The sequence below is a fragment of the Sylvia atricapilla genome, chromosome 2 (assembly GCF_009819655.1).
Source record: "Sylvia atricapilla isolate bSylAtr1 chromosome 2, bSylAtr1.pri, whole genome shotgun sequence".
NCBI classification, from domain to species: domain Eukaryota; kingdom Metazoa; phylum Chordata; class Aves; order Passeriformes; family Sylviidae; genus Sylvia; species Sylvia atricapilla.
In genome coordinates this window covers 46,389,253-46,404,646 of record NC_089141.1, presented here as the reverse complement: position 1 = coordinate 46,404,646, position 15,394 = coordinate 46,389,253, and the positions used below count along the sequence as shown (strand labels likewise).

The 15,394-nt window shown below is 43.8% G+C and overlaps 1 protein-coding gene across 3 annotated transcripts in view; it reads left to right on the top strand.

Annotated features, from left to right (window-relative positions):
* Nucleotides 1–15,394, top strand: part of SLC7A1 (solute carrier family 7 member 1) — a 32,441-nt gene that overhangs the window by 14,374 nt on the left and 2,673 nt on the right. The window contains exons 3-12 of one of the 3 annotated variants that reach the window (XR_010742928.1): nt 1,631–1,789; nt 3,997–4,171; nt 6,016–6,140; nt 7,674–7,896; nt 8,681–8,820; nt 10,521–10,623; nt 12,340–12,551; nt 12,887–13,035; nt 13,866–14,057; nt 15,183–15,265. Coding sequence is in view for 2 of the 3 variants with exons in the window: in XM_066313134.1 (XP_066169231.1) it covers nt 1,631–1,789; nt 3,997–4,171; nt 6,016–6,140; nt 7,674–7,896; nt 8,681–8,820; nt 10,521–10,623; nt 12,340–12,551; nt 12,887–13,035; nt 15,183–15,291 (1,395 nt within the window). In the remaining variant the exon portion in view is untranslated. Of the gene's footprint in view, nt 1–1,630; nt 1,790–3,996; nt 4,172–6,015; nt 6,141–7,673; nt 7,897–8,680; nt 8,821–10,520; nt 10,624–12,339; nt 12,552–12,886; nt 13,036–13,865; nt 14,058–15,182; nt 15,292–15,394 lie in introns of those variants that run through there. The other 2 variants (XM_066313134.1, XM_066313135.1) reach the window with 2 other exon arrangements.

Genomic DNA, 15,394 nt, shown 5'->3' with positions numbered 1-15,394 from the left:
TAAATGTCTCGAGACATCAGAGGTGCATGCTGCACTTCAGAGCCAGGGCTTGAGAGGGACAGAAAACCAATTTCTTTCTTAATATAACACAAGCAGGAGCTGGGTGTTCCTGTCCTAGAATGTGAAATATTAGAACTAGGACAAAAAAATATCACTAAAATAGTCTTTTTCCTCAAATCGTGCCAAAGCTAACCTGAAAAATTGTAATGTGGTGTACGATAACTTTTGCAGTTTCTCAAGATTAAATCGATGGCAGTGATGTCCAAACTCTTAAAGGTGTTCACACCGTGCACTTTTCTGTCTTGATGAACAGAAGAGTCTCTAACAAGTCTGTTCTGCAGCTTAATTTTTATTGCTGTTGCAAAGCTGGATTGGGCAGGTGAGTGTTCCCAGCTGTGCTGCAGGTGCTGCCCACCGCTGCTGCAGAGGATTTGGCTGTAGGTGAGCACAGACATTGTTTGACAGGATTGCAGGTGCTGGAGTTGGGACCTGAACACCCACTCACAGGTGAGTGTGGCAGGACAGACTGTTCTGGGCGGAAAGGGGCCCCTGATGGCATCCCCTGAGGAGCTACTCTGCAAGCCAAAACCAAGCCAAGCTCTTTTTTTAACTAGGTAATTAGGTACTGTAATAATTATGATATGCAATTAGATGCTGTTATATAAAGTATGTACTGTATAAGACATTAGGAGTGTAGCAGTAGCCACCTTAACACAGGAGAGGGAGAAGTTGACTTTTACCTAAGCCTACTTTACAAAACGCTGTCGCTGTCTGGTGGTAGCTTTTTGTAACAATTTCCGTTCTCTAAAATTACTTTTGTGGCCCAGACACTGTCCCCAACTTGCTTGTCCTGAGACGCTGGGTTTAGTCATCACCCCAGCAAGCTGCAGGTGGTTGGATGCACTGAAATAGAAACAAAAAGCGGCCCCAGAGGGTGGAGCCTGAGCACTTACTGCAGGCCGGAGCTGTTCCGTTTGCTGTGGTCATCACCAACGTTCTGCAATAGGCTGACTTACGCTCAGAGAACATGTAAATTGTATCTGAGTCTTTTTCCTGCTTGGATGCTCTAGCACTAGAGGTCAGAGCAGACCCGAGTGATGCCAGAGTGCAGAGCTGGCCACTGGTGTGGTCCAGGCTCTGATGCTCTGGCATTGCACTGCTGGAGGGCAGCTGGATTCTGTAAGGCCTCTCTGTCTGGGCTGCAGCCCACCCAGCTGGGGCTGCCAGGGTCTTCTGCCAGCATTACATTTAGACCTCTCTGGTAATAGAAGTTACCAGGTGTGGGGGGAGATCAGGCCCTTGGGGGTGTAAGGAAAAGGTCAGTCAGGGCAGTATCTAAGGCAAAAAATTGAGGTTTTCAAAGAAGCCAGGCTAAAAGGGTTTTTCTCATCTTGTGAGCTCAGCATGAGTCTAAAGCCCACCACCTGTGTGTGTTACTGTCAGAGCAGATGCCAAACATGAACACAGGCTGTGGGCTGGGTATGGAGAGGAAAGGCTACTTCCAGGACCTGGAGCATGTGCATGGTTGCTTTGAGGCCCTCCATATTGAAAAACCTTACAAGGCTCCCCCAGGTTTGGAAGTGTGTGCCAGCCACAAAGGGTAGTCTTTGTCCTTTATTTCCTCTGGCAGGAACCTCGAGTGTTGCCAGGGCCTGGAGTGCAACGTTTGATGAAATCATAGGGCAACACATTGAAAAATTTTGTAAAAAATACATGACGATGGATGCTCCTGGAGTGCTTGCGAAATATCCAGACATCTTTGCTGTGGTGATAATTATCATCCTGACAGGTAAGGTACTGGAGAGGTTTGTGGGTCTTACACCTCCTTCGTGTGTAATCTCATAGTTTGCTTTTGGAACGAGCATGATGTCCTGATTTATTTTGAACAACATATTAAAGACTCTTTCTTTGCTAGAGTGTTGGATTGACCTATATAGCTGCTGTGGAGTTAGCACAGGGCATAGCCTTTTTACAAGGTTTTTAATTAGAGAGGAGTATTCTGTATATTTTTTTGAGGTACTTTTATGACCTTCGATCAAATTTTCTATAAGGAAGAAAAGAAAAGATGACTTGCTATCTTCAGTCAGGTATAGGAGTTCAATCCTTCCCTCCACAAATCCTATTACACAAGAATTTAATGCAGTTGGTCTATCAAACTTATTCCCCCTTTGATAATCTGCCAATTTTTGATGCTTTGAGCCAGGAAAGTGAGGGGAAAAAAGAAAGAGGACTTGATTACAGTCTCAAGTACTACTGTTTCTTTTTTTTTTTTTTTTTTTTTTTTTTTTTTTTTTTTAATATATATGGGCTTCAATTTGCAGAAGTGAATGCAGGACTCCAGAGAAATAAATGTCATCGAGAGTCAGTGCCTCTTTTTTTTTCCCCTAAAAATGTGCCAAATGTGCTTTGATCATAAATTGGAAGTTTTGACAACTCGCAAGATCAAAATTCTTCTGAATGTTTATCTCTACTTCAGCTAGATCTTGCAAAGCATTACCAAGTTTAGGCAAATTTAAAAAATTGCACTTCTGTACTCCTCTGCGGTTTCCAGCAGGCAGAACCTGGAGCGTCACACTAGCACGGTCATTCTGACATTTGCCACTCCGATTGGAATGGCCTTTCCACAGCGAGCTGTGCTCACGGGGACAAGCCTCATAAGCAAGGATGCTTTGGCATTTGGGTTTGCGTTTGGACCTAGGACTGCATGAGGGCTGCTGAAGCCAATAGCAGCCCTCTGTTTTCAGGATTACATCTGAATGGGAGAGATTTTCCTCTTTGTTCATTTGTATGCAATATGAATTGCTCTCATTTCAAATCAGAATCTGGTCCTTCACCTCAGATACAATTTACAAAATTTAGAACTCCTTACTTTAGCACTGCTGAGGTGTAAAATTATAATGGTTACTTTATAATAAAGTGGTTTGGGTTAATGCTGCTGCATGAAGCACATTCCATGGATTTTAATAAAAAAGGCAAACCATTCTTTTCTAAAAAAAAAAGCTTCTGAAAGAGCAGCTTTAATCCCAGATATCAAGACCACAAGTTTATTTGTGCTTGCACTGCCTTGATCTTCAGATTTCTAAAAAGTACCTTACAAGTTTTTGTGGGCTGGTATGCTGTCTTATCAAACACTCCTCTGATATGGCAGTCTCAGCTTATTTCCTATTTTGAAAGAAGGAAAGGTGAGTACACAGGATGCTCCTCTCTCATTGAAGTCCCTTGGGGTAGCAGTAAAAGAACACTCTGTCACGCTTCTCTTTTCCCTCAGGCCCATGTGAAGTTTTTTTACTTCTCCTTTGGCCTTAGATTTGAGTTAAAAGTTTCAGTTGTTAAAAATCAGGCACCTGAAGAAGAAATTAAATAGAGCTTGTAGACCTGAGAAGCCTGATGATCCTGTTTGCCAAGGTCTCTAGCCATGCTCTCCTTCAAGAAGACCAAGCTGAAATCCTTCTCTCACTGAACTCACTGGCAGAGCTCTTGCTGATTTAAGTGGGAGCAGGATTCCCAAGATGCCACCTTCTTCTTTGTCTTCAGCTCTAGAAGTAGCTAGTAGAAGCAGAATCCTCTTGGATTTCGTCCCCGCCCATATTTTGCCGTTTCTAAGGAAAGTTGAATGATGTTCATAACTTCTGCATTTGACCAAGACCTCTAAGACAATGTTTCTTCATTGAAAAGAAACTTTGTTGTACTTTCTCCAGGTCTCTGTATGGAGTTTGAGGCTGTGGGAGTAGTTTAAGTGTATTAGCAAAGCACTTTACCAGGGACACGGTCCACATGGGCATGATGGGTGGGAAGGTATGTCACATTCTGCAGCAGTAATGTCTGAGCTGGAGTCCTCATCCTACTTCTGTGTGAGTTAATCCTGAGCTACTTGGCTTTGTGAAGAAACAAGGTGTGATAATTTGGGCAGAGCACAGCATGAACACAGTTGAGCTATGTCTGCAAGTCCCCAGCACCTGCTGGTGAAATACCTGACCTCTGCCATTTCTTCCCCAGGGCTTTTAGCTTTTGGTGTGAAAGAATCTGCCCTGGTGAACAAAGTGTTCACCTGCATCAACATCCTTGTCCTTGGATTTGTCGTGATCTCTGGCTTTGTGAAAGGATCTGTTAAAAACTGGAACCTGACTGAACAGGACATTTACAACACCAGCCATAGCACTTTCAAAGACAAGTAAGTTGGATGTTTTCATCTCAGAAGCCAGTGCATTTTCAAAACCAAGTTTAAACAGGAGGTTGTGGACTGAATTAGAAAACCAGTGAATGGGATGGCTGCCTCCTTTGCTGGATACCTTGGAGGCAAAGCTGTCTTTGGTGTGTGTTTGCTGAAAGCAGGCTGTGCTGATGGGCTGAAAGTGCTAGGAGCAGGCTGTGTCTTCGTGGGCTCTGCTGCAGGATTAACCATTTCTAGCCTTATAACCAATATAGCATCCAAAGTTGAGAGAAAAGATCTCTTCAGACAACGTCGTACTCAAGTCTACACTGGTGCTTGTATGAAGCCATGTCCAAGTATAGCTGTGGGCTCTCTTTGTATACTTGAGCAATATTCTTGGGGCATTGTTATACCTTATAGAGACCTTGTCCTAAGTGCCTCAGTAAAGTGAAGGTGAGTTGCAGATTATTTTAATGCATTGCTTCAAGCATATAATAAATCTGTTTTTAATGACATTTTGCTGCTTGGCCAAAATTCTGTCATCCTACACAAGATCAAAATTAAGGAGCTTACAAGGCTTGCCAGTGAGACAAAGCTATTAATTTTTGCTGGAGACTGTACCACACAGAATAAGGGCCTTTAAATATCTCCATGTATATCAGCTCAGTCCTGACTTGATACCTAAACCCATTATGATGGCCCGCAAGGAAGCACAGTTGGGTGAAATCTGGTGAGATTCATAAATGTTGTGGGGATCAAATTTATCTTGTGTAAAAACTGCTTCTTGAGCATCTTTTCCAAATTCAACCTGCTGCAAACAAATTGCTTCTGTAGGACACGTCCCTTCTCCTTCCCTCCTGCTATTCCCATGCAAGGACCAACTACTGCTAGAGTTTCAAAGTATAAGTGCAACTCTTTGAGCTGTAGGACTTACTATTTTCGTAAAATCTGGGGTTTACTTTATCATTGTTTCCAGAGTAATCTACATTTGAGTTGTGTTATTTCTGTAGGCTAGTTTTCATCTAAGTCTCAGCAGAGTTTCTGTGAGAGAGTTCAGATGCTTATATGTGAGAAGACTTGCAGATTTGGGGTTTATTTCAGTTTAACTGCCTTAATTCATCTTTACAAAGGCTTTCACTGAAAAAGTGACCTAAGTCACTTGAACTGAAGAGTATGCTTGTTACATGTCACTCATCGTAAGGCACATGGATCTGGGGTCACAATCCAGAGTGCACTGGAATCAGCTTGTGTTTGTCTGTTGGCTTAAATGATCTATGGATAAGGCTCAGCAAATCATTTGGTGTGTCAGGGATCCAGGCTCCACTTGTCTCATGGTTACAGGCATGGTTTGGTTATGAGCTTCGCATATGGAATTTGGAAGTTGAGAATGGAAGACGGGGTGGATTTTAAATAATCATGACACCCTGCTTTCTACTCACCTACCCTTTATCTGAGTCCATCTGAAGTAAAAAGTGGATGGTTCACGTGTTTCTCAGTATTCAGCTTTTCCAAAAGCTTTTGTTTAGATGAATATATGTATCTACACACATGCAGTAATGTTAGGAGAGGATTTTTAACATTCTTGCTATTTTCTCCTTGTCTTAGCTAAGAGATTTTTTTCCACCCCACAAAAGAGGTGGTGGGAACAAACCATGAACCATTTTTACTCCATGCATTCCCCAGGCTGTTGCAGGCCAGTCCAAAGCTCAGCAGTGGGTAGGGCTTAGCATTTAGCTTGGTTTTTGTTTGAAAGAGAGAGCCTGCTTCTTCAGGCTTTGGCTTTGGATTTTGTTATGAGCTGTGTCAGTAGCTTTGTGACTCCCAGCTAGGCAGGATTACTTCTAACCCAGTTCCATGCCTTTCAGTCAAACACAGGAAGAAAAGCTCTACGGTGTTGGAGGGTTTATGCCCTATGGATGGAAAGGAGTCCTCTCAGGGGCAGCCACGTGTTTTTATGCTTTTGTGGGATTTGACTGTATTGCTACTACAGGTAAGAGGGAAGATGTCTTCAATCTGGTTGTGAGCCTGGCTGCTGGTAGGTTGACTTTCAGTAACGTTGCAGAGCACAGATAATAGAGAATTCAGGACATGGCATTTGTTGTCCCTCTGAATCTCAGCTCAAAATAGGATTTTGGCTCAGCTGCTCCTAATAGTGAATGTGCTGGATTTGCTCAAGTCCTGGAGTGCCCGAGTGCTGACTTCTAGCTGCTGTGGCACATGGATAAACTGTATAAGCACGAGATTCCTCCCTTCTTTGCCACTAGGGCCCAAGCTTGTGGATGGTCGGTGACAATAGTAACCAGGTCAGACTCCGCAGAAAACATGTCCAGGTTTACCAGCTAGGCGAACAGGGAAGGCCCAAGTTCACATGTCTGGTATGAGTTTGAACCTCTAACTCCAGATGATATGTTAATCAATAGGTTTTTCTGGAACAGAGTTCTTCAGTGCCTTCAGCTGAAGAGGCTCTGATGGCTTTGACTATTTTAAAGATCATCCAGAGAGAGAGGAAGCCTCTGGGGAGTGAACTGCACCCTAGACCTGTTCCTCAGAATCAGGAGTTTCTACTTGTGAAGGTTAAGAGGTCTTATTATGAGAGAGAAGCCATCAGCATAGTCATATTTCTTGGGGCTATGATGAGTCTTAATTCCCTGAAGAAAGGATTATCCTTAATTTCAGATTTGGCAAGAATGGTTGGAACAGAGGGAGGAGGGAATCATCACAGAGAGATAAAGCATTACTGCATCTTGTTCCAAGCAAGGAGTTGGAGAAGTGTTGGCTCCATTACTCCAGCCAGCCTGGAGCCTTTCCTTGCAGGAGAAACATTCATCTGCTTTTGACTTGCAGGTGTATGGATCTGTGTTTATCAGTTCATCCTGCTGAAATGCTGTACCTCAGGAGGTTTTGCTTTCAGAGCAGTTTTGTAGGACTAAGAAAATGCAAATCTGTTCTGTAACTGATTGGTGCCTGAGTTTTGGGTTTTTACACACATTTTTTCCTACTTGGTTGTTGAAAATTTTCCATAAAAGCTAGAGGGGGTCTTTCTGTTAAGAGGCATTTTCAAAGATCCATATGACTTTCAGGCACTATGCCTTTCTCTGGAGTGGATACCTATGGTGTCAATGGACATGCACAGATTTTCCCTATAGCTGCACAATAATTTCTTGTTCCATCATTTCTGATCATTGAACTCTTCTTGGGTCTGCACTATCAATAGGATAGACGGACTAGGATAGAAGGATGGTCTCTTTTGGGGAAAGGATTCTTTTTTAATCCCGATTGTTTCTGTGCCTGAGTTTACAAGGGTTCCATGAATGCATGTCAGAAGAAGTGATAGGAACAGCAGAAATGGGAGCAAACAGGCTGTGGTATCCCAAGTGGATGGAGCAGACCATCAGCAGCTTTATAGTCAAAGAGCACCTCTGTGCCCATGAAAACTTTGAAAGCCCCAGCCAGCACACCTGCTCTAAGTTGGGATAAAGGACTTGCTTGTAATTTACCTGATATTTAAATTTCTTTCTTCTAGGTGAGGAGGTAAAAAACCCTCAGAAGGCTATTCCTATTGGCATTGTAGCATCTCTTCTCATCTGCTTTGTGGCTTATTTTGGCGTGTCGGCTGCCCTGACGCTCATGATGCCTTACAACCAGCTGGATACCAATAGCCCTTTACCCAATGCCTTTAAATATGTGGGTTGGGATGGAGCCAATTATGCAGTGGCTGTCGGTTCCTTGTGTGCACTTTCTACAAGGTAAGACTCTTCTCTTGATTTTTGCATCTCTCAAGGCAAACATGTACCTCCATCTCCTTTAAGAAATGGAGCGGAGACCAGGGATGAAATTCAGAGCTACTGACCTCAAAAGGACCAGGATTTCACCCTGTGGTAGGTACCAGAGAACCAGGTGACCAGTATCAGTTGAGAAACTCTCATCTTAGCAGAAGACCCAGCAGGTGCATCTCAGGAATATAAATCTGGATTGAGTGACTAAGTCATGGAGGCAACTATGCAATGCAAGCACGGTTTGGGTGCAAGACATCCTGGCCTGCTGGGTGGAAAGCAGACTTGTGTCAGGTAGTGCAGGGTGCATCTTCATGAGTGCATGGGGCTTACCCTATCCGGGGCCATCTGTCTGCAGGTTACCTGCAGAACAGCCATCTGGATGGGAGGCAGGGCAGGCTGGAGACAGAACATGTCACCTCCTGAACTTTGAAGGCCTATTTCAGATCAACTTAGACGTACTCAATTAGGTGAGCAACTCACAGAGGCTCATAGGAGTTACAGCTCTTTTACTACCTGAAAGTCAGGCTGGTTTTATGCCCCATGGCTAAGTTTAACTATCCAAAATTGTAGAGCTGCACCTCAGTTACCAGCTATTAGTAACATGGGTGTTGAGAGGGAGCTCTTGAAGGAGAAGCTGAAGTGAACAAAAGCCACCTGTTCTATAGTTATGCTGCCATAAACTTGCTTTTGCTTGTGTGCCTGTGCTCAGCAGGAGGTCATATAAGTAGATTATTTCTCCTTCCTGTGTCCATAGTCTCCTTGGCTCCATGTTTCCAATGCCTCGAATAATTTATGCTATGGCAGAAGATGGACTTCTCTTTAAATTTCTGGCTAAAGTCAACGAGAAGAGAAAAACTCCCTTAATTGCAACAGTGACATCAGGAGCTACTGCAGGTAGGATTCAAAGTGGCACAAATCTGTGGAAAGGAGACATAAGCTCATCCTCAGGGAAGATAAGTCATCCTGACTCTAGCCCACTTACTAATTGGATATATTGCAGAATGCAACATCTCAGAGGGTGTCCTGGATTTCCAGGGCATGCCCTGGAGAGTCTGGGTGAGCATGAGTAGCTCGCTGTGTGCTTGTCCCTCTTTCTCAGAGCTCATTGCTGCCATCCTGTCTCATGCCAGGAGCTACCTTTATCTGCTCAGTCAGCGGTAAAAGTAATTAACACCCTGCAAGGTAGCAGCCAGTGGTGCCCCAGCATCCTTGTGGCTGTTGGCCTGGCTTGGCTGAAGACACAGCACCACCTGTAGGTAGCAGCTCTGCAGAATATGCCAGAGCAGCAGATGGCCTGTGTGGCACTGGCATTTGTTAATCACTTAGTCACAGCTGGCAGCCATCCTGGTCTCCCCTTCCTTCTCCTGGCCCTCTAGAAGTATGGGAATTAAACCTCCTGGACAGCGAGGATGAGCAGCTTACTCTGTTCTTGCAGCTGCCCCCTTCCTCATGATGCCTGGCAAAGAGGAGAGCCTTGCTGCTTCCTCTTTACCTTCTGTTGCAAATGCAGGATGAGCCATGGGTACACGAATGTGCCACTTTTGATGGGGAGTTGCTGCTGAACTGCTGCCCTGGGCTCTGAGCTCCTGTAAAAGGGCTCAGCTCCTGCTGCTGGAACTTGCAGAAGCCTCCTCAGAGCTTCCTTCTCTGAATACCTTTCTTCAATACCTCTTCAGGTGTTCTTGGGTCTAGACCATGGTGGGGTACGAAGAAGAGCAATATGAAGTTTAAAAAAATAAAGAAGCTTTGCAGTCTCATCAAAGTGGTCCATAGTGCCTATGACCAAGACTCACAAAAAGCTGCAGGGACAGCATTTGCCAGCTGAGTTTGAAGGCTGGGCTGGTTGTTGGGGTCCAGGTTGTGCATTAAGGCTGGGCTGGGCTCAGCTCTGAGGTCCCTACATTCTCATACAACTCTTGGTTTTTATATAAATATATATATATATATAACCTGATTAACCTGATGTCTGACTGTGTGTCTTTTATCCATTATTTGCCTTCTGAAAGCCCTATACAAAGTCCTGTACAACGGGGGTTACCTGGTGAGGGTATGTAAGCAGGGTGATCCCTAAGGAATGGCAACCTTTTTCTGGAAATCCCCATGATGACACCTGCTACTTCAAGATGCCTTCTTTGATGCTTGGTCCCGCTGCATGCACAAGCCTGATATCACCCCAGCTAAACTGAGACACCAGGGCAAGGTGCTGCCCATCCTCTGTTACTTCCAGCTACTTCTTGGGAGATAACTGTGACTTTAGGAGTGCTGCAGCGCCCCTGGGGGACTAACAATGAGGTTGTGGCTTAAACCTCTGCTTTTTATTGGTAGTTGGGTGAACACAGCTGTGTGAGACAAACAGGCTGCAATTGACTATAAGTGTTTCCTATTGTTTCAGCTAGTGAGGCTGGGACAGCTTGTGGGCTCTTAGGGTATTCATGCACTAAGGTCTGCCTCTCCTTGTCTTGGGACATCTTGAGCTCCCATACCAAGTCCTGAGCAACGGTCACATGTGTGCTGCATTGTTATTAACACTCCTGAGATGTGCATGTTCTGCCATGTTGCTGATTTTTCTTCTCTCTTACCTTCCTCTCCTACAGCTGTTATGGCCTTTCTCTTTGACTTGAAAGATCTTGTTGACCTCATGTCCATCGGGACCCTCCTGGCTTACTCCTTGGTAGCAGCCTGTGTGTTGGTACTGAGGTAAGAATGTTGAAGCTTTGTCTCTTCTGGCACACAGAGAGAATTCCACACAGCAGTTAGGTGCCCTGATAGTTTCTATGGGCACATCTCCAGCTACAGGCATGTGAAGAGCTTGTTTCTTTAAGCTCATAAGGGATTGTGTTAGTTGGATCTACAGGGACGTCCTCTGAACTTGGTTAACCCTTGTTCCGTGCTAGTCCTGCTGTGGTGAATTCTGAATGCCTCAGGGGATACACCAAGGGGTGTGGAGGAAAGATGTGTGATCCTGGATGCCTGCCTTGTTGTCACTCTTCTTCCCACTCTTGTCCCCTAGTGGGGATACCATTTCAGGTTATTCTCCTTTTGAAAGGGGATTTGAGATGAAGTCTAGCAGCAGGAAAAGAGCTGAGCATATGTTTTCAGGATCAGTGTATGTCTTTTTAGAAGGGCTGACCTTCTACAGCTTCCCAAACCTAAGCTAAAAATCTCGGGTCTTTAGTGCTTGGCACCTTACAGACAACAGCACTCAATAAATGAAAAAAAAGTCTGAAGATCATGTTACTGAAAAATACCTTCATGTCTTGAATGACTTACGCAGGATCAGATGGAGGCTTTCACAGCAATTGCACTGAACTAAACAGTCTTGCAGCAGATGAAGGGCCAGTGCTGCTGTGTAGTACCATTGCTTCGTGCTTGTGCTCTACTCCCTGCCGCTTGAAAATTCTTGCTGATTTACCTTGTCCATCTTAAGTTTCCTGATTTCCTAACCTACTTTTTTCCTCAGAGCTAGAAATGGTTTTTAATTTGTTTATGCAAGCTGCTGTACCTACTGCATGACATTTCCCCCAACATGAGTTGGCAGAGCCGACAGCCTGTTTTGTAGTGGCCTGGGCAGCTGATTTGTCTGCCTCTTGACTGCTTAATGATGTAGCAGCTGAATTGTTTGCAAAGCTGTAAGATCCTACCACTTGTTTCTTGCTGTGTCTGGACCCAAGGATTTCAGTGCATTTCACAATTCTCAGTGTTTAACAGATGCCTCATTGTGAACACATCCCCACAGGAACAGTTTTAAGATGGCTTTCAAAGTGGCCAGACTTTAGTCAGACTTGCGGCTGAGTGACTTGACCAAACCTTCTGTAAGAGAGAGCTGAGGCTGGAAGAGTGGTTTTTATTTATGGATCCACATGGCTGTGTGTCACAGCCCTGTTGAATGTGATATCCATACATTCAGCAACCATTCTTGCTTCAGCTCTTCCTTCCCTGTGTGGCAGCAGACAATCTGGCAAAAGACCCTGGAATGGAAGAGTCTGAGGCACTAGGGATGTTGCTGCAGGGCAGGATTGCTGTTAGCTCAGCTACATCCGTGCCAAAATGCAAAAGCTGAACTGCCACAGATGACATGATGGCCTGGTTACGACCATTAGTCTGTCCCTCTGCTGTTTCCTTCTGTCACCCAGTTATATCTTGGTGACATGGATGAGAGGGTTCATGAAAGGGAGCACTGTCCACTTTAAAACACTTACGTTACAACCAAGCTGTGGGGGATAAAACCTGGCCATATTTGCTTACATCATGATGACACAATTCCTCAAATTTCCCCTTGAAGCAGAAGGGTATAGACATGACATGGGCCTATTCTGGTGGTGTAAAGGTTTGGCATGCAGCAGTGACTGTCTGTATGGCTTTTAAACCTTCATTTAAAATCCGAACTAACAGGCTCTTTGTGTCATTTCCTAGGTACCAGCCAGAGCAGCCTAATTTGGCATACCAGATAGCTAGATCGACAGAGGAGACAGACAACAATGAGTCTGTGAGCAACAGTGACTCACAGGCTGGGTTTTTGCCAGATGAAGAGGAGAAGTTTTCCTTCAAAGCCATACTGTGTTCCACAGATTCAGATCCTTCCAGATTCTCTGGTTCGGTGGTGAACATCTCAACCTTCGTCATTGGTAAGTGCTGGGCAGTGTGTCTCTGGGGCCATGAGTCAACTGGTAGGGCTTTGTACCCACCATGGTGGGGAAACTCACCTCCCTGATGTGATATTGATCAGCTCTTGTAATGGCCAGAATAACTAAAGATTAAATTTCTGACTTAAGAAGAAATCCACAGATGGAGTGTCTGGGGGTGTATAGTGGGAACGGAGTATCTGTTACGGTTAGGGTTTTTTGTGAGTCGATGTTTTGTTTGTGAGCTTTCAGATTCTGCTTTGCCTGCTTATGATTTGTTCTTGGGTTTTTCTTGTATTTAAAAAAAAAAATCAGTAACCTTTGGTGTGTGTTCACAGGTTTCCTTATTGTGGGTATCTGTATCCTGACTTCCTTTGGGCCAAACATTCTGATAAACACTGTACAGATTATTGCTGCCATCCTTGTTGTCACTGTCATCTTCATTATACGGAAACAGCCTGAAAGCAAAACAAAACTCTCCTTTAAGGTGAATGTCCTGGGACATGTAGCTAGAAAAGAGGTGCTTGGGAGGTGGTTGGAGGAGGAAGTGCATGTGTTGGCCTGTATCAAAGGGGGTCACTGGCCAAATGGACGTGCATAGAATATAGGCATGTTGTGAACTTTTCTATCCAGGAGAAGCTGGAAAGGCAGAACCTGCTGCAGAGGTGCAGCTGGAAGGGAAGGGCAGGACCTTGCTTTTGAAAGCAGATGATTACAGGATAGGGAAGAGACAAGAGACCGGAGGAAAGGGGATGGTTGTGAAGGGCCACATAAGATCATGGATTCAAAAGGAGAAAAACCGCAAGAAGTAAACTTGTTTGTGAAGATCTAAGGCTCTAAGAAAGTGATCTTTCATGTCCTCCTTAGCCCCCATGGAGGCTAAGGAATGACCATTCTCTTTTAAACAGCCTTAGGTATGAGGAACTCTGTTGTTTTGCTGCCCTCTCCAAGCACACTATCCTTTATATATAAAGGATATTAAACAAACAATCATATTGATTTCAGGTAGTTCTCCAAATTATTAAATTATTTTTGGACTTGAATTGTATCCTCTAAACCGCTTTCATTTCAATTGCTCTTCAATTAAAGTTTTTCAGTAAATTCACAGATTTTAATAGCTTCATACAACCAGAGTTTTCCGAGGTTCTGTTTGCAGCTCATTTTGGGGTTATGGTCCCAAAGGTGGAAACAGAAATATTCAGGAGCAGAAAACTGAGGAACTCTCATCTAGATCTTATTTTTGAACATGCTTATGAGGAGATCTGTTCACACAGGATCCTTTGACTCAGGGTATTTCACCCCTTTTTTTCCCCTCAGCCATTACCCTGTCCAAGGAAAAAGAAAATTATACCTGTCACAGCTAAATCTGTGATCATAAAATCATAGAATCATTTAGGTTGGAAAAGACTTTTAAGATCATCAAGTCCAACCATTAGCCCAGGACTACCAACTCCACCTCTAAACCATGTCCCTCAGAGCCACATCTACATGCCTTTTAAACACCTCCAGGTATGATGACTTCTCTCGGTAGCCTGTTCCAATCCTTGACAACCTTGTTTCTTACCTCCTTGCTGTTCTTCGGGCTTTTACAACCTGACTGTGATTTTTCTCCAAAATCACTCTGGAAATCCAAGGCTGACATGTTTGTTTCCCAGTTGTTTTCTGCATTTTTAGTAGGTCATTTTCCTCCCTTCTTCAATGACTTTACCAGTCTACCAAGAGCTCTCAGAGTTGCTTATTTAATAGTTCAGAGATCACTTCTGCAGTCTCTGAGTACATAACTCACCCACCTAGAGAAATCTTATTCATCTCTACTGACGTGTCAAAGCAAATTTAGAAAAATATTATTCTCTTTACTGATTTGTGTGCCTATCCCCTTTTTCTAATGATGTGAGCAGCTACTTAACATAATTTTTTTGGCAAAGCTTAAATCAAGAAAGGCCCACATTTCAGCCTGTTCGTTTTTGTAAATCTCCTTTTCCCTTAGGAGTGAAGTTCGCTTTCCACTTAATTCCACCATGTTCAAAAAATTTTCTATTATTATAATTTGCATTGCTTGAATTTTTATTTGCAGTGCTATTTTTTGTATTTTTATTTTTGCATTTTGGCTTTGCTGTCTCGTTCTTCTTTGATTCTCAGACCACTAAGGCATTCTTACTATAGCTGTAGTCATCTCTTGCAGTATTTGCTGGTTTTCTTTGCTTTGGAATAATTTGCTCTCTATTGCTTCATTGCCCTGGTAACCTGGTGGATGAACCTCAGGAGCAACCTCAGGTCACTCCTCCTCCTCATATTCCCCTTACCTTCATCTTCTGGTCTTCAATAGGTGCTTGTCATGATACAGTCCTTGGTTTTTACTCTTCTCTCCTTTGCCCCACAAGTATTTAGTATTGCCACTAAAATTTGCCTCTTGCCTCCTTCTAGACCACAAGCTTTTAAAACATGTGAACAGCATCGTTCACATCCCCCTCCTGTGGTGGACTGATGTCCTTTTGGGTTTAACTTTGCCTTTTCTCAGATCTGGCAGCTGAAGAGTTGGTAACAGCCATCACTCCCCATTTTCAAGTGATGTGATGCTCTTTCCTGCTCATTAATCATGCTTGTAGATGTAACATATCCCTTGTTCTTTTTCAGGTACCTTTTCTGCCCTTTCTTCCTGTTGGGAGTATTTTTGTGAATGTTTACCTCATGATGCAGCTCGATGCAGGCACATGGATTCGGTTTGCAATCTGGATGCTCCTAGGTGAGTTTAGGTGAAAAATCTTACATTCAAAGTTACTAGATTTTGTTAACCATAAATTTATTGTAGTGTTCCAGAGAGGGATTCTGTACTCTTGCCATCCTTG